This window comes from Mustela nivalis, assembly GCF_964662115.1.
Source record: "Mustela nivalis genome assembly, chromosome: 10".
NCBI lineage: Eukaryota > Metazoa > Chordata > Mammalia > Carnivora > Mustelidae > Mustela > Mustela nivalis.
This window is the reverse complement of record NC_139029.1, coordinates 4,947,098-4,963,399: the sequence shown is the minus strand read 5'-3', so window position 1 is coordinate 4,963,399 and position 16,302 is coordinate 4,947,098. Positions and strand designations below refer to the sequence as shown.

Below are 16,302 nucleotides of genomic sequence, written 5' to 3'. Positions count from 1 at the left end.
TCCTTTTGGTACACTGATAACAGCATATGGGTAAGTGTTAAACATAAATGAAAGCGAAATGGGGGGAAACAATCTGGGCAGATTTTCTGTGAATCAAAAAACCGAATTTGGTTAAGAAAACCAACAAGGAGTTGTGACTAATTTCCATCATCCTAAAATAATAATAAACGGAGGGCACTGAGAACATCATAGATGGAATCATTAAATTGTTGATAAGTAGCACAGGCATGAAAATGACCCATGAGCCCCTGTAGGCCAGCGGAGCCCATCAGAAAGACCAAAAGAGTAGAGCTCTCTGCTAAACATCTGTTTATCTTGCAACTGAAAAGGGCAAAGGAATCCTTCAGATGTGTGTGTGTGTGTGTGTGTGTGTGTGTGAGAGAGAGAGAGAGAGAGAGAGAGAGGAGGGAGGGCGGGAGAGAAGGCATCGAATTCAAAATTGTGCCTTTGAATTAAATTTAAAAGAATGTAAGTAAACAGTGGGGGAGAAAAGGCAATCATTTCACGGAGTTTGTAAGTTAATAGTTAACCTGAAAATGAGGTCACAATCTCATTCCATATGTTAAACTACCCCAATTAGGTAGTGCTGAATGTGTGACTCTCAGGCACAACTGCCGAAACCGAGAAGGGGCTCTGCAAGACGGACGAGGTCAGCCGGAGGTCCGTGGCCTCTACTTAATAGAGAGTACCATTCAGGGGACTGTTCTAGTTAAAACTGGAGGGTTTCTGTCTGTTTGCTTTTTTTCTTACTTTAGTTACTCTTGGTTTGTTATCATTTGTATTATTTATTTTACGGTTAAACTGTAAGCCTAAGTTGCATCACCGTCGCGGGGAGAAGCCTCCTCCCGCAGGCTTTCCGGTGTTTCGTCCTTGGGCATCACTGGCCACCCGGATGCCCAGAGATGCTGAGAGCGGCGTGGGTCTAGTGAGTCAACACCGGACTAGAGACTGAAGGACAGGCCGGGTAGGGTTGGGGGTGCTTTTTATGGAAGCCCATAGGCTGCCCCGGGCGGGTCAACTGCCACCAGAGACTGGCCTCGGTTTTCGGGCATGTGGTCCGAGGAGAGGGGGCTGGGCAGACCCGCGTTCAGCGGTCCCAGCAAAGGCCCTCAGCAGGGTGGCCTCACTGCCCCTCAAGGTCTCACCCTGCCCTATGCTGTCCCACGCTGGGCAACTCTGTCCCTCGACGTCGCTTGCTTCCCACACTGTCCGTCAGTGCTCCACTCTGTCCGTGCGGCACCCCCTACGCCTCGGCCCGCAGGCCTCCCGGTGCGCGCGGGCCTGCTGCCCGCAGAGGCTGCACTGGCCTTGGCCCGGGCGTCCTCCGCCACCCCGGCGGCGGCGACGGCCCGTGGATCCGGTTACACGCGCCGAACCGCGCCCCGCCAGGGCCAGGAAACGACGGGAAACCCCGCACGACGCTCGGCGTCCCCTTTAGCCGCGCGGAACGCGGGCCGAGGCCGAGCTGCCCGCACGCATTCAGCGTCAGGATTCTGAAGCCTCGGCAGCTGCTCTCGGCTCGCGCAGAGCTGAGGGGCGGAGGCCGCCGCGGCCCAGAAACGGCCCCCTCGGAGACAAAGACGCCATCCCCGCGGGGCCGCGCGACGCCGGTGGACCCCACGCCGTCGCCTGGGCCGCGGCATCGCCCCTTTAAGCGGCGCGCGGCCGGGATTGGCTGAGCGGGGGAGGTGGGGCGCTGGATGTCGACGTCACGGCCCCGCCACTGGCATATATTGCGGCGTCTGCTGCCGCGCCGACGGCGGACGAGTGCGAGCGGGGAGTGCGAGTGGGGTGCGGCGGCCAGCGAGTGGCGAGGCGCCTGCGCGGTGTCCGGGCCCCTGAGCCCGCGGCGCTGAGCCAGCCGGGACGGACATGCGCGGGAGGGCGCCGTGGGGCAGCCGCGGCTCCGCGGGGGTAAGGGGCCTGCGGGCCGGGGGTGGGGTGGGGAGGGCGGCGCCGCCCCGCGCCCCCGCCCCTGCCGGGCCCCTGAGGCGGGCTGCGGGCGGCTCCCGACGCTGGGCGGGTCCCCGGGGTGCGGAGAGGGTCGCCGCGACGCGGAGTCTCCAGAGACGGACGGACAGACGGACGGACTGGGGGGGGGGGGGGCAGGGGTAGGGGCCGGTCCGGGGGCGCTGCGCGGGGGCGCGGGCTTCGAGGGCGGCCGGCCGGGGTCCTGCGCGGGGGAGGCTGGCGGCGGCCTCGGCGTCCCCCCTTCCACAATGGGGCTGCGCTGCCCCGGCGCGCACCGTGTGCCGGTCAGCCCTGTCCCAAAGGCTGTGCTGGGGGGTGGCCGGCCCCCGGCCCCTCTGCTTGGTTTCTCGGCGACGACGGTCGTCCCCGGTCAGGGCCCTTGAGTAATTCCGATCCCCCCCCTCCTCCTGTCTCAGAAACGCGATCCTTTGGTCGGAGCGTCCTAATTACTGTTTCCGAAGGAATGGGAGTGCAGAATTCTGTGTTCGGAACGTGGCTGCTTATTGGGTGTTTTTCGTGTGTCCTTGCGTGTGTATTTATATGTATATCACAGCCTCGTACAAATTAGATGACTTCTTAACCATGATTGGTGCTGTATCGGTGCTTCCTAAGTCTTTATTAGGATTTCGTCATTGCTTGAAAGGAACCAGTCTCTTACCTGATAAATATATATATATATATGAATAGATTGTTAGTCATAAACTTAAGTGCAGTCAGAATAGACTGTAGCTTTAAAAGAGATGTGTTGGTGACTTTAGGTACACCTGCAACACAGGTAGGGCCGGACTGGTTTCTAAGCAACTGTCAGAGGTGAAGAAAGGTGAGGTTAAAATGCGTTTTTTTGTGTGTGGTTTTGTTTTGTTTTGTTTTTACCCCCCTGAAGAACAGTATTCTGCACGTTTTTCAGCTTTTATAAATCTGTAAGAATGCGAAGGGTATGCATTTGTTGAGGATACTGAAACATTCGCCATGCCAAGTCTTGCTTTTTTTTTAAATTCCTCCCCCACCCCCCATTTCTGTAATATGTTTGTTTTTTTTTTTTTTAGATTTTATTTATTTATTTGACACAGAGAGAGATCACAAGTACATAGAGAGACAGGCAGAGAGAGAGGGGGAAGCAGGATCCCTGCTGAGCAGAGAGCTAAACATGGGGCTTGATCCCAGGACCCTGGGATCATGACCTGAGCCGAAGGCGGAGGCATTAACCCACTGAGCCACCCAGGTGCCCCTGTAATATGGTTTTCAGCAAAGTTTTACTTAAACAGAGCAGAGACAGGAGGCCACCTACCCATTTCAGAAACTGACCAAATTTTGCTAAACAAAGTAAAAGTTGGCTTCTTGCTCATTGTGCTGTGATTGGTTACCAGTAGGTACTGCTGTCTTTTCCAATTATTAGCAGATTTGAAGAGAAGTATATACAGCTTTTAGCCTGAACTTCAGACACAATTTGTCAGCTCCTTCCTTCCACGCAGAGGCTTATTTTCAGCTGCCTGTCTCCGTGGTAGAAGGGGCTAGAGGTCCTGGGCTTAGGATTTTAACCTGGCATGTATTAGATTGTGAACTCCTTCAGGGCAGGAACTCTTCTGTACAGCTTCTATCTTGCGCAGCCTTGCACATAGTCGATGGTTGATAAATAATTGCATGGAAGCATATTTTGCATCTTAAAGCTCAGCAGGATTGGACCAGTCGCTGATAAGGGTGGGAAGCAAATCTTTCTTTATGGCTGTTATGAAATGTCTGAGTTACTCATATTTTCGACAGATACATAAAACTACTGTTTCAATGAATTGTGTCTCCTCCTTTCAGTTCACAATAGGCACTGGTCACTTTGCTCTGAGATTTAATTATACTGTAGACTTGAGTTTTTGTGTGAAAATGACTCTTAACTGCTGCTCCTCAGAAGGTGAACCAGATAATACTCCCTTTCAGCTAATACTAATGGTAGCTTTTAAAAGCAAGTTGCCTAAATTACAGGTACAATCTAACATGCTTGAAACTGACCTGAATGTCTGCATACCATCAGGTTGCTTTAGAAAGGTGAGCAGAGGAGGGAAAGGTGGTGCCAAGGGTAATTCCAGGAATTTGAATGTCATCAGCTCCCTCTGCCAGAGAAACAGCTCTGCTTTTAACCTCAATAAATTTGAATTGGTACCTCATCATCGGGATTCCTTTTGCATCTTTTGATGCTGGTGTTTGGCCATGCTTCAGAAAAACTAACGAATAACCTCCTGGGTACTGGGTAAACAAGGTCAGCTGTGGCATTCGGGCATAATTTGCACAGCATAAATGCGTGCTCTATAAAGGTAGATAAAACTGGTGAGTTTCAGGGTTCTGAATGTTAGCTAGCATAATAGAGAAATTTGCTTTAAGACAGGGAAAAGTTAGTGTGGGACTCAGACTTCAGAAGGGGAAAAGGATTCTGTAATTTGGAATCATTGTTGATAGTTTAATCCAATTCCTCATACTATAAAATAGGACACTTGAATCCTCCAAGCCTCAGTGGATATATTTGTAAAATATGGGGCTCTGGCTACGTGAGTTTTGCTCCTTTTCCGTTCCACAGTGACATGATTCAACATTTCAGGGGAAGCAGTAGGAGGGTAAGGATGAGAAGACATTGAAGTTCTCCTTGAAGACCCACAGAATATGAAACCTGGCCAGGTACAGATTATTTAAAATAATCTGTATTTTATATCCTCTTCGTGGAATGTTCCTCTCATTCTTCTCATGGCTGCCTCTTTCTCATCTTTAAATTTCAGTTTAAAAAGTCACGTAGGGAGGCCTGCCCTAACTGCCCTTGTCAGTCTGGCCTCCCCACCCTGTCCTCCTGGGGACGTTCTCACAGTCTGAGACTCCTTGTCGTCAGAGACTGAGGCTTTCCCACACAGCAGCCACGTCTCCTTCACTACCATAGCATCTACTCCAGAATAAGCACTTGAGAACTGTTTGTGGAAATAACTCATCCTTGCCCTCTTAAGAATTTGAGTGAAATCCTGTGCGTGGAGCTCCCGTTCCCATCTTAACGGGTGACTTGCACTGAGGTCTTGAGTGTTTTGCTTAGCCATCTCTGCATCAGTTTCCCCATTGATAAAGGAGAACATTAGAAAGAGAAGTGAGGTTGGGGTGCCTAGGTGCCTCAGTCAGCAAAGCATCTGACTCTTGATTTGGGGTCAGGGTTGTGAGATCGAGTCTCAAGTCTCCCCCTCCCATCGGGCTCCACACTCAGCGGGGAGTCTGCTTGAGATTCTGTCTCTCCTCTGCCCCGCCTCTTACTCATGCTCTCTCTCTCAAATAAATAAAATCTTTAAATTAAAAAAAAAAAAAAAGAAAGAAAGAAAAGAAGGAAAAGGAAGAACTGAGGTTTCTGCCTAGAATAAAGAGACCGTGGAGAGGAAAGGAGTGAAAGTGTAGCGGGGGAGTGCTGGATTAGAGCGCGGAAGAGCCTCGCTGGCCTTGCTGCCGGCAGGAAGGTGTTTGGCCTCACTTCCTCCTCAGCAGGCACAGAGTGTAATCCCTGCCTCCTCTGACAGGGATGTTGTGGGGATCAGGTGAGATGATGTGTCGGAAAGTACTTTGTAATTTATAGAGTGCTTTGCGAAGACAAGATACGCCATCATTCGATTCCAGACTAAAATGGAGCCTGATTATAATGGCATTACCGGGATCCATGCTGTGAGAGGATGTTAAAAGGAGGCCCCTTGGGTATCTGTAGGGACACCTGGGTAAAGACAAGCCCGCGTGATACCAGGTATCGTGTTGTAGTGGGGTGTGTAGTGCTGGGGCATCAGTGTGTCCTCAAAAATTGAGGGCTTGGAAAGAATTGCTCCAAGTAGTCACAGAGTGTAAAATTGATACCTTGACCACCCTTCCAGAGGATACACAGGCCAAATCTGCAATTTACAACTTTCATAGGAGGATTTGATGGAGCTGAAATAAAATAGGAACTTTCATAGTCTAAAGGTTAACCAAGAAAAACTATTACCAGGCAGCAAATCCCCAGAAAAGTCTGTCTGAGCCACCCTGAACGCAGGCCTTGTTCTTATTCCCAGTTAAGAGCCTGAGGGGCTCGGAGGAGCCGGTGGTGTGCACAGCAAGAGCCTGGCTTAAGTCTCTGGGCCCCACCATTGACCTGGAGTGAGTTACTTAACTTGATGTGCCTGCAGTTCCTCAGCTGTAAATGAGGGTCATAATAGTAACCTGCCCCACAGGGTTGTTGAGAGGATTAAATAAGTTATACATCACTTAGAACAATGCCTGCCAGATAAGTTCCCAAGAATTAGTTTCTTTTTTGTACTGGTTTTATGTTCCTTGTAACAACCTGGTGTTACCCCATTGGGTGACTCCAGTGCTCGTTAAGTACATTTCAAGTTTCAAAGACTCCCTTCCCATCATTGGATTATTGTGCTCCTTGTTAAGATTAGAATAGAACCCACGTATTTTTTCCATTTGGAAATCTATTATGTGTATGTCTAAAAGGAATAATATTTTGCAATCCCGTGCGTGTGTGTGGCTCCTGACCGTAGCATCTGTAGGAAGAGCACAAAGGACAAGAGCCTGTGTCCCTGCCGTGGTATCCTTCTGCCTCCGCGCGAAGGCCGCGTAGGACACCAAGTGAATCAAAAGGCTATTGATGACGATGGTCGTGGAACGAATAGGTTTTTTGTTAGTTTGCTGTTTCTTAAAATACTCAGCTAGAAAATACTCTGAATTATTCCACAAATTATGTCACTCAGCTTTGCTTTTGACAGTCGGAAGATAAATTATTTTTCTTGTTGCCCCAGTTTTTACCACCTACAAGTGGACTGTTCCATGCTTGCCCACTGAAGGGCAGATGGATGCTGCCAGGGACGAGATATCCATCCTCACTCCACAGAGCAGCGTTGCCCTGGGTCCTGAAACCCTCGTGTTTACCTTGAATTCATGCAGAAGCATTTCAGTGACCTTTTTTCCCGTAACTTAACATGAAAGATGTGAAGTCCTCTGTGCTCTTCATGTGAAGGCCATGCATGTGGAGGATGGAATGGAATGTAGCAGGGGATCGCGAAGGAAATTTCTGCCTGCCTCCCCCTTTCATCCCCCAAATCATGGTCTGTTAGGGTGAAATCCAAGAAAAACCCTGAATTTGGGCCTTGGATTGTGAAGAGTCCTTTAATCAGTAAGTCTTCTCATGTTATTAGTCAAAGTGAAAATTCTGTAAAACAGCCACACTAGATGTTCAGTGTGTCAAACAGCTGAGCTGCTAAAGCTTTAGACATGAATTACAGTAAAAATGATGGGATTTTAGTTTTGTTTTAATATTCTCAAAGGTGATTATTTTAGGCATTTTCAGACTGAAGGTTAATGTGCAAGTGGTGATTTCTGTGGGGAGGATCTAAAATCATTTTTTTTTTAAATAAAAAATAAAATCATGGAATTTGTCACGTTCCAAAATCAGTTTTTGGTTTTTTGGTTTTGGTTTTTGCTTTTTAACAAATCTTGGCTCTGAATAGGATTATCTTCTATCTCTTTTGTTAAGGATATAGTCGTGTAGGTGGTTGTTAAATAAGGTTGAAAAGACCATTTATCACCCTGAATAAACAGAAATCAGGTTCTAAAACCAGATTGAAAGAAGGAAATTACATCACACTTTTAAATAAGGAAGCACTGGGCAGAACTGGGTGAGTTGTATGACAAAAATGTGCCCCTCCTCCTCTTGGGGATTGCTTTTGAGATTTATTAATGAGATCTGCTGGAAGGTAAGCACATCTAGGTTACAGTCTTAAGGTAGCCTGGTTTTAAAAAAAAAAAAGTTTCAAAGTGACTTTCCTCAATGTAAAGGCATGTGATTTCATTTTAATAACACATCTGTGGTATGCTTTTTGGTGTAGCCTTTTTTGGTTTTGTTTAAGGAAAGTGACCTTAACTTTAGCAACAAGAACAGTAAGTGCAGAAGGAATAGTGTGGAAGAGAAGGTGAAATTCATTATTTTCAGAAAGCTCTCCCCCGGGTGCTTAAGGTGAATGTATAGTAATAGAAACCAACTGAGAAAGTTACATTGTTAATCACTTAAGCTTAGAGTTTTCACCCAGTCTGTATACTGTCCACTTCGGATTTTGGAAGTCAATGAAATGAGAATCCCTTGCCTGCTTCTTACCTAAATTTGTCACATTATCGGGAGGTGTCAGCCCATGTTAGGTTTATCCCTTAATTCTTCATTGATTTACAGGAAACATGAGTCTGTCATGTCATTATTTTTTTAGAAGTGAGATGACTTTTTTCTCAATATCCGTTTAGTAAATATTTATCAGAAATGTGTGATACCAGGATCTACACAGCAGGTGGGGAAAGTACCCAAAGATTTGGAGGATGGGCAAGAAGACACAAAATAACCCAAGAACATGGGGACCCTGTGCCGGCTTTTCAGTAGGGAGCCAGGTAGTGGACAAGGTGGTGTGACAGATGGCCTCCAAGGAAAAGGTGCATTCTAACAGAGATGAGGGAAAAGAGAAGCAGGAGCTTGAAAAAGGTGGGTCAGGGCCTGCCTTGTTAGAGAGGCCTTACGTCCAGCCTGCAGAGCCTTACTTTAGAAGCCTCTGAAGATTGGAAGATCTGAATTTGCTCTCCAGTTCAGGAATACGGATCTGATTCTGGTGGGTGGGGTGGATCAGGTATTCTCAGACCCAGGAAGGAAGGGAGGCTTGAGAGCAGGACAGAAGCAGGCAGTGGAACTGGGCGATCGAATGTGCATCGGTCCTGGCTCAGGTTATGAAAAATGGTGCCTGTGGGAGAAGCGGCATCCTTGCAGACCCTGAACTGGTTTGGGAAGGGGGTGGGGGGTGTGACGTAAGTGACAGGAGTTTGGTTTGTAGTGTTGCAGATGCCAGAGGGCCCTCCAAGTGGAAAGATAATCACCAGACAATAGGAAATGCAAAGTGGAAGCTTGAGTCAGGGCTGGAGTCAAGACTCAGGAGATGGAGGAGTTGTCTTGTCATAGTAGAAGTAGATCCAAACTCCAGGAGCGGGGTGGGGGAGGGGGAGTTTCAGGGAGAGCAAAGCAGAGGACGGCTGCAAGAAACAGATGGTTTCAGGGGGTACTACTTTTTGTCTTGAACTTTAAAAAAAGTAGGAAACAGTTCACATCTGGGATTGGTATTTAACTGCACTTCTGACACACTGAAAAGGCTAAAGATTAGTTGATGAATTTTAGGGAAGTTCTTTTGCCCAAGGTCATTCCGATCCTGTTGGACACCGCACTGCCTCGGTTCACATCCGCTCTCATAGTTTGCATTTCATAACAGAATGCTGTCTTGTGCTGAGAGATGCTGATTTCCCCACCTAGGGCTGTTCTTGCAGTTGCTTGCCTCCTGAGCTGTCAGGGAGAGCTGGCTTTACAGTTGACACAGAAACAAAATTTGAAACACTTGAGCATTAGTGAAATGTCACTGGACTGTGGGTTTCTTTTTAACTTGAGCTTGGCCAGGCGGCTGATCTCCCCCCGCACCCCCCAAACCCAGGAGGTTATGTACTGCAGACTTGAGAGCTTTGAGAGAGGCGTGGAAGAGTTGTAGGTGGCTGGCATTCCCAGGAACATGCCAAAAACATTTGCTTCCAAACCTACAGCATGTCACCCTTCCTGGGCCTATCGTTGGAAGTTATTTTCCGAACGAGAACATGCAGTTATGTTTCCCTCCTGGCTTCCCCCAAGCAAGCAAGTAGGAAGTTCGGACAGTTTCATAACACGTCCCATTCACAATTCCCCATTGAAATGTAGAGGCAGGTCACCTTCTATGAATACACAAAGACACTATTGTGGTCAGAAGTGAGCTGGCTTAGTGAACACAATTCTTTTTATACTAAAAAAATTTTTTTCTTAAGAAAGCTAACAAGTAGGTGATGGAAACAATGAATAAAAAATAACTTTCTAGAACGTATACATAATTCGGAGGGGCTGCCGAAATGTGAGTTTAGAATTCCGAGGCCATTCCAGCAGAGGCGATAGTTACACAATCATTCTGTTGAAAGCTAAGATTTAGATGGCATTAGGAGGCTGACACGCAGTAATTACGAGGAGCACTTGCTGGCCTGCAGACAGGTGGGGGTTGGGCCTCCAGAAACCCCCGCAGCATTTTCCTGTAATCTGGATGAGCGATCTCTAAACGTGTGCTTTCAAACTACTTAAATACCATATTCTTCTTCCTATCTTGGCCTTTCATTTTTACATCACCACAGATACTTTCCCTGTGGTCTTGCCTGAGCTTGTTGGGTGCTGGGGGGCGGGGAAGTATCACATGCCACAAGGCCAGGCGCCCAGAGGGAGTACCGAGCAGTGTGTTCTAAAAAATGTTGTTGTTGTTAATTTTCTATAGCTCTCCTTAATCCAGGTAAAATAAATGTGCTTTTCATTTTAAGCCTCTGAGGACCAAAAACAAAAAATAAGGTCTCCTGATAACTTGGGTTTCTTAAATGGTGGGGTTCTCCGCCCCCACTCCCCCCCCGTTCTTCTTAACAGTATGTCTTTCAGAGACTCATCATAGGAAAAGAAAGCTTGACTATTTGAAATAATATTTGAAAGCTACTTAAGTCTCTGCCTCATGTATCAGAGCAGCTGGCTTTGGGAGAGTAAAAAGCCGAGGATCAGTAATGGCCCCATCTTCACTTTGTTTCCAAAACATTACTGTCTCTCCATTTCTTTTTGCATGAACAACAGTAAGCACTTACAGAGTGTTTTTTAGATCTGTAGCTAAAAAAAAAAAAAAGACCCCTGTACATTCCCTGTACAGGAATCCTCATATCCCTGTACGTTCAGTTGACCCTGACCGTGGTAAAAAGGAGATGGTAGGGTCTGGTCGTTCCACTGCAACTAGCAGTCACTTGCTGATGTTCCACGTAGTGATGAGTGATGATTGCGACCTAGCCTCTTTCCTGGACTCCCAGTCTAGTGGGTGACAGATCTGTCCCTGAAACAGAGGACATGTGAACCCCCTCCTCCGTCCCCCAGAACGCCCCCAGTCCTCAGCATACCCCCCGGCTCTGGGCAGCCACACGTGCATGCTCTGGGGCACTAGAGCATTACAAAGCGTCTGTGCTCATCCCAGAAGGGGTCAGTGTTACACAGAGTTGACAGATCATATCCTAGTGTCTCAAAGAAAAAAAAGCCTCAACTTAACTCTAAGGAAGCATGAAGATGCCAAGAAAGCAGAGCCAGATGCTAGAAGACTCCTCCAGCAAGAAGGTGTGGGGGGAGCTACTGGTTGACCCTAGACACGGTGCACCTGCTGAGGGACATTGAGGAACTGCTCACATTAAGAAATTGCTAGATTAAGAAAAGGCACTTACTTAGCCTCTGTCATCCTTGCCTTGCAGGAGGCAAGGCATGAAGCAGAAGGCACTTGGTACAGAATGTGAAGAATGTGCCTTTAAGTTTGTCTTTCAAAGGGAGGAGGAAGCTGTCCCAGGCCTCTGCTGAAGCCCATAACCTTGCAGAACTTGATTTTTACAGGATAATGGAAATTAGGATCCTCCTATCTAGCAATTTCTTTATTCTCAAAGAGGTGGTAACTGGAGAATTTGTCCTCCAGGGGCCAACCCTGAACTACAGAATCCAAACAAATGCTAGGTCGTGGGGAGGTCTGCTGCCACCATAGGCTCTCCTGTTCAGTAAGCCTTGGGTTTTAGTGAATGTCGGTTCTGCGGGATTGAATACAGTGATTTCTGAAATGACCTTGTTGGCTTGGGGGACGGGAAGTGAGCAAGATTTATCCTGCAGCTGTTGGGCTGCAGTGGGAGATGGATCGCTATGGATTATTCCTCACTTTGCCGAAAGCATGCAGTGCTTTGATTAGTACCTCCCCCTCTCCCAGTTGCTCAGAGTGACCACATTTGAGTAGTGCCATGACCATGAGAAGTAAGGGTGAGTTTGTGCAAGAGGTTGCGATCGAGTGAACGTCTATGCAGTTTTCTGTCCCAAATGCCCCCGGATTCTCTAATATTAGCTCTCTCTGGGTATTTCCGAATTGTTTGTTCACCGGGCTCTTTTCTGTCGCCCCTGTGCAGGGAATGCAGGCTACTGGTTGACCGCAGATCCCTCAGCCTCAAGCGTGGAGACCTCCCAGAGTAAGACACCATGTCCACGGCAGGAGTTGCTGCTCAGGAGATTAGAGTCCCATTAAAAACTGGATATCTGCACGATGGCCAAGCCATGAGGACCGTGAGGACCTGCTGGGGCGGCCGCAGTGAGTTTGAAAAGTAAGCGCAGGACAGAACGGCCTGAGAAGTCTAAGCCCTGGTGTTCCGGTGAGCTGGAGGCTGGGACGGCTCCTTGTGAGTGACCAAGATGTTTTTCCTTTCCTTTCAGTCACTTTTTGAACATTGACCCGATCACGATGGCCTACAGCCTCAACTCCACGGCCCAGGAGCACCTCGCGTCTCTCGGTACATGTCCCCGAAACGCGGTTGTGGGGGGCGAGGGCGGCGGGTGCTTGCGGGGGGCGAGGGCCTGGGCATGGGCCGGCTGGTCCTGCAGCTCCGCGCCGGCGTGAGGAAGCCGCCCGAGCCTGGTGGCAGCAGGCGCCGAAGAGAGCCGCCCGGCTCTCCAGCCCCTGCCTTCCTCCGGAGTCGGCGGGGCCCTGACGAGACCCGTTTGTGGAAGCAGGACCCTCCACAGTCGCTGACGTGGCCCCAGCTCTGGGCCACACGTAGCTTGCAGAGACCTCGGAGATCCGTCCTCTCCCTCACGAGTGTCGCGCACGCATCCGTGGGCGAGCAGTAGTGTCCGTGGGGACGAGAGACTGAGGAAAGCGTGTGACGTGCCGCCCGGCTCTTGTGCCGCGGACACTGCGCTCCTTAGATTGCTGTCAGGGGCTCCGAGCCCAGCACGGGCAGGTCTGCGCGCCCCTGACGTCCCACTGGGCTGCCGGTGCCGCCCCGGTGTCGCCCGACGCGGCCCTCGCCTGCCTCGCGTCGCCGCCGCTCTTTCCGCGGCCGGGCCGGTGTGGCGCGGTCCTCCGGAAAGGACACGCTGCTCGTGGTCTGCGAGGCTCGCGCGCCTCACCCAACCTGCCGCCGACTGCGGGGTGTGTGGCCGTGCCCCCCGCGCACGGCCGGGGCAGATGGACCCGATGACGTGCCCTTTGAAGCAGGTCCCGTGTGGCCGCCATCTGGCGCCTCGTCGGCCCGCGGCTGTCCCCGGGGTGTCCTCGGCAGCACCGTCGCGCATGCGCTGCCTCAGCAGAGAGCCGCGGGGGTGGGGGGGGGGGCTCGGCCTGGGGCGGCGCGCGGGGGGGGGGGGGGCAGCACGTCGCGCGTGCGGCCCCTTCCTGACGCGTCTCGTTGGCTGCAGGGCACGCGGCGACGCCTGCGGCGAGGGACGGCCCCGCCCAGAAGCCCAGCCTGGCCCCGCTGGTCATCCCGCCGGGCGAAGACGGCGCGCAGCGCGGAGAGGAGCGCGTGGTGTGCGGTTTGCGGCGGCTCTCGGTGAACGGGCTGTGCGCGTCCCCCCCGCTCACCCCCGGGAGGAGCCCCCCGTCCCCCTTCCCCTGCGCGGCCCTCTGCGACCGGGGCTCGCGGCCGCTCCCGCCGCTGCCCATCTCGGAGGACCTCGCCCTGGACGAGGCCGACTGCGAGGTGGAGTTCCTCACCAGCTCGGACACCGACCTGCTCCTGCGAGACTGCGCGCTCTCCGGCTTCAGATACGACGTCCCCGGCCGGCGCAGCTTCCGCGGGTGTGGACAGATCAACTACGCGTACTTCGACACCCCGGCGGTCTCCGCGGCCGACCTCAGCCAGGCGCCCGAGCCGCACGGCGCGGTGCAAAGTTCAAATCCTCCCCCGCCCCAGAGCCACCGGAGACTGCGACGGTCGCATTCGGGACCAGCCGGGTCTTTCAACAAGCCCGCCATAAGGGTGTCCAGCTACATACACAGAGCTTCTCCCAACTCAGACGAAGACAAACCCGAGGTGCCCCCCAGGGTCCCCATACCTCCCCGGCCCGTGAAGCCGGATTACAGAAGGTGGTCAGCAGAGGTCACTTCCAGCACCTACAGTGACGAAGACAGGCCTCCCAAAGTGCCGCCGAGAGAACCTTTATCCCGCAGTAACTCGCGCACACCCAGCCCCAAGAGCCTCCCGTCTTACCTCAACGGGGTCATGCCTCCCACGCAGAGCTTCGCCCCCGACCCCAAGTACGTCAGCAGCAAGGCTCTGCAGAGACAGAACAGCGAAGGATCTGCCAATAAGGTTCCCTGCATTCTGCCCATTATCGAAAATGGGAAGAAGGTCAGCTCGACGCATTATTACCTACTACCTGAGAGACCTCCGTACCTGGACAAATATGAAAAGTTTTTTCGGGAAGCAGAAGAAACACACACAGGCCCCCAACCCCAGCCCCTGTCTGCTGACTGCAGTGTCATCCCAGCCGCAGACAAACCGGATCCAAAAACAAAACTGGACCTCGGTGGCCACATGAAGCGCAAACACTTGTCCTATGTGGTTTCTCCTTAGGCTCTGCGGTCGTGGTTCAGCAGGGGCTCCCTGGGAGCAGATGGTTGGCAAGCCACTCTCTCATTCAGTGGAGATTCACAGGGGAGTGTTCCAGATCGCAGAGCAGAATAGCTGAACCCTCCGTCTTAGAGAGAGGGTCAGAGCAGCCACCAGGCGCCCTCAGGCTGGGAAGCCCTGATTTTGTTGGCGTTGCAGGAAAGTCTGTTCCAGCCTAGAACGGAAAGCTGTGCCGGTGGGGAGGGAAGGCTGGGGAACCTTCGATGTGTGTATACATTAGAGACCTATAGAAGCCTGTGTGGCAGCCACAGACGGTAGTCACGGGATAACCAATTAGTTGCTACCTTAGAGTAACATGTATTCAGAATGTTAAAACAAGCTGGAGGACGACTCCTGACTGAAAATTGAGCAAATGGAAAGAAAACACAGTATTGTTTAGATCAGAATCATTAAAAAAACAAAAAACAGTAAACAACCAAAAAAAAAACAAAAACCATTTTTGCTTAGTCAGTTTGAAAGGATCTGGCTCTCGGGCCCATGAAGTTCTGTCTCCTTTATTTCTGCCAACAGTCTGTGCCACTGAGGGCGGGGCCCACATATGTCCCGTGGCCCTTCCTGCCCAGTTTAAAAATCGTCCCGAGGCCTGGGTCCCTCCAGTTTGCCTTCTGCTCCGTTGAGGGGAGGTTGGCAGTGTGCTTGGCAGCCATGTTCTCACCTGTGCACATGTCTCACACTTTGACAAATGAGAAGGTTCCAGAATCCATAAATCATTTTTCCTGACAGTTCCTGCTCTGTTCTGCCCACTAGCGTGGCCCATCGTAGCACGGGCCTCGCAGCTGCGGAAGGAGGGCAGGTTCAGGTCCTGTGGAGAAGCAGACCGTTTGCCCGTGGTCAGGAAGTCAGTTTTAAGCAATCGTGAAACAGCTGTGTGACTGAGAGTCACTGGGAGCATGTGTTGTGGTTTTGTGTTGGTGTTTTGTTGTTTATTTTTTTTTTAAGATTGTATTAATACACAAATACAGCACAAGCTGGCCTTGTGTTGCTGGTTCCTATTCAGTATTTCCCGGGGATTGTTTGCTTTTTGAGTGAAACACTTGTGACCAAGAGCACAGTATGTCTTAATGGCACAGGTCACATCAGCATCTTCCTGCTTCTGGGACCGTCCCGATTGGCTGCTTCACCCGGACTCAGTGAGACCTGTCACGTGCGCTGGGGCTTCCACACGCTTCGAGGTGTGGATCTTGTAGAGACAAGCACAAAAGAGAAGGTGCTCACTAACAGAGGTACATTACTACAATGTTCTCTTAACAGTTCAACAAGCTGTTTACAGTTTAAACTGCTGAATGATAAGATTTGAGCTATTTAAAGCTTATATTTTAGTATGAACTAAATGAAGGTTAAGACATGCTTTAGAAAAAATGCACTGATTTCTGCATTATGTGTACAGTGTTGGACAAAGGATTTTATTCATTTCTGTTGCATTATTTTGAATATTGTCTTTTCATTTTAATAAAGTTATAATACTATTTATGACACCGTTAACAATGTTCTTGCCTAAAGTCTTATAAAAGTTGATGTCTCAAGTACGGTGACAAGCATTGCCATCTCTAAGCACAAGGGAAGCTTTTTCATGGCTTCCTAAGTGCTTGAAATTTACCATCATTCCCTAAAATAAAAGTAATTTGAGCGACTGATAATTGAATCTTAGAGACAGGCACAGTGCAAGCGGGCTGTTTGTTTTCACCTTTAACAGTTCAGAGAGGGGGCTTGGGCTGATGCTGGGCCTGCTGTGGAGGGGCCTGCCTATCACGGGGCACATACGGAAGAAGTCACCTCTTAGAGACTTGATGTGACTCA

At 50.3% G+C, this 16,302-nt stretch overlaps 2 protein-coding genes across 2 annotated transcripts in view; one reads left to right on the top strand and one right to left on the bottom strand.

Moving 5' to 3' along the window:
* Positions 1–4,128, bottom strand: part of LOC309842511 (uncharacterized protein) — a gene marked incomplete at its 5' end in the record, with an annotated part of 50,471 nt that extends 46,343 nt beyond the window's left edge. Inside the window, 2 exons of the mRNA XM_082686705.1 lie at positions 1,146–2,090; positions 4,124–4,128. Coding sequence (XP_082542831.1) covers positions 1,244–2,090; positions 4,124–4,128 — 852 coding nt within the window. The 3' untranslated portion in view covers positions 1,146–1,243. The remainder of the gene's footprint in view (positions 1–1,145; positions 2,091–4,123) is intronic.
* Positions 1,777–15,987, top strand: ERRFI1 (ERBB receptor feedback inhibitor 1). The gene is made up of 4 exons (XM_082685313.1): positions 1,777–1,914; positions 12,004–12,195; positions 12,305–12,381; positions 13,289–15,987. The coding sequence occupies exons 2-4, from the start codon at positions 12,074–12,076 to the stop codon at positions 14,446–14,448; spliced, it is 1,359 nt and encodes a 452-aa protein (XP_082541439.1). The 5' UTR covers positions 1,777–1,914; positions 12,004–12,073; the 3' UTR covers positions 14,449–15,987.
* The last annotated feature ends 315 nt before the right edge of the window (positions 15,988–16,302 follow it).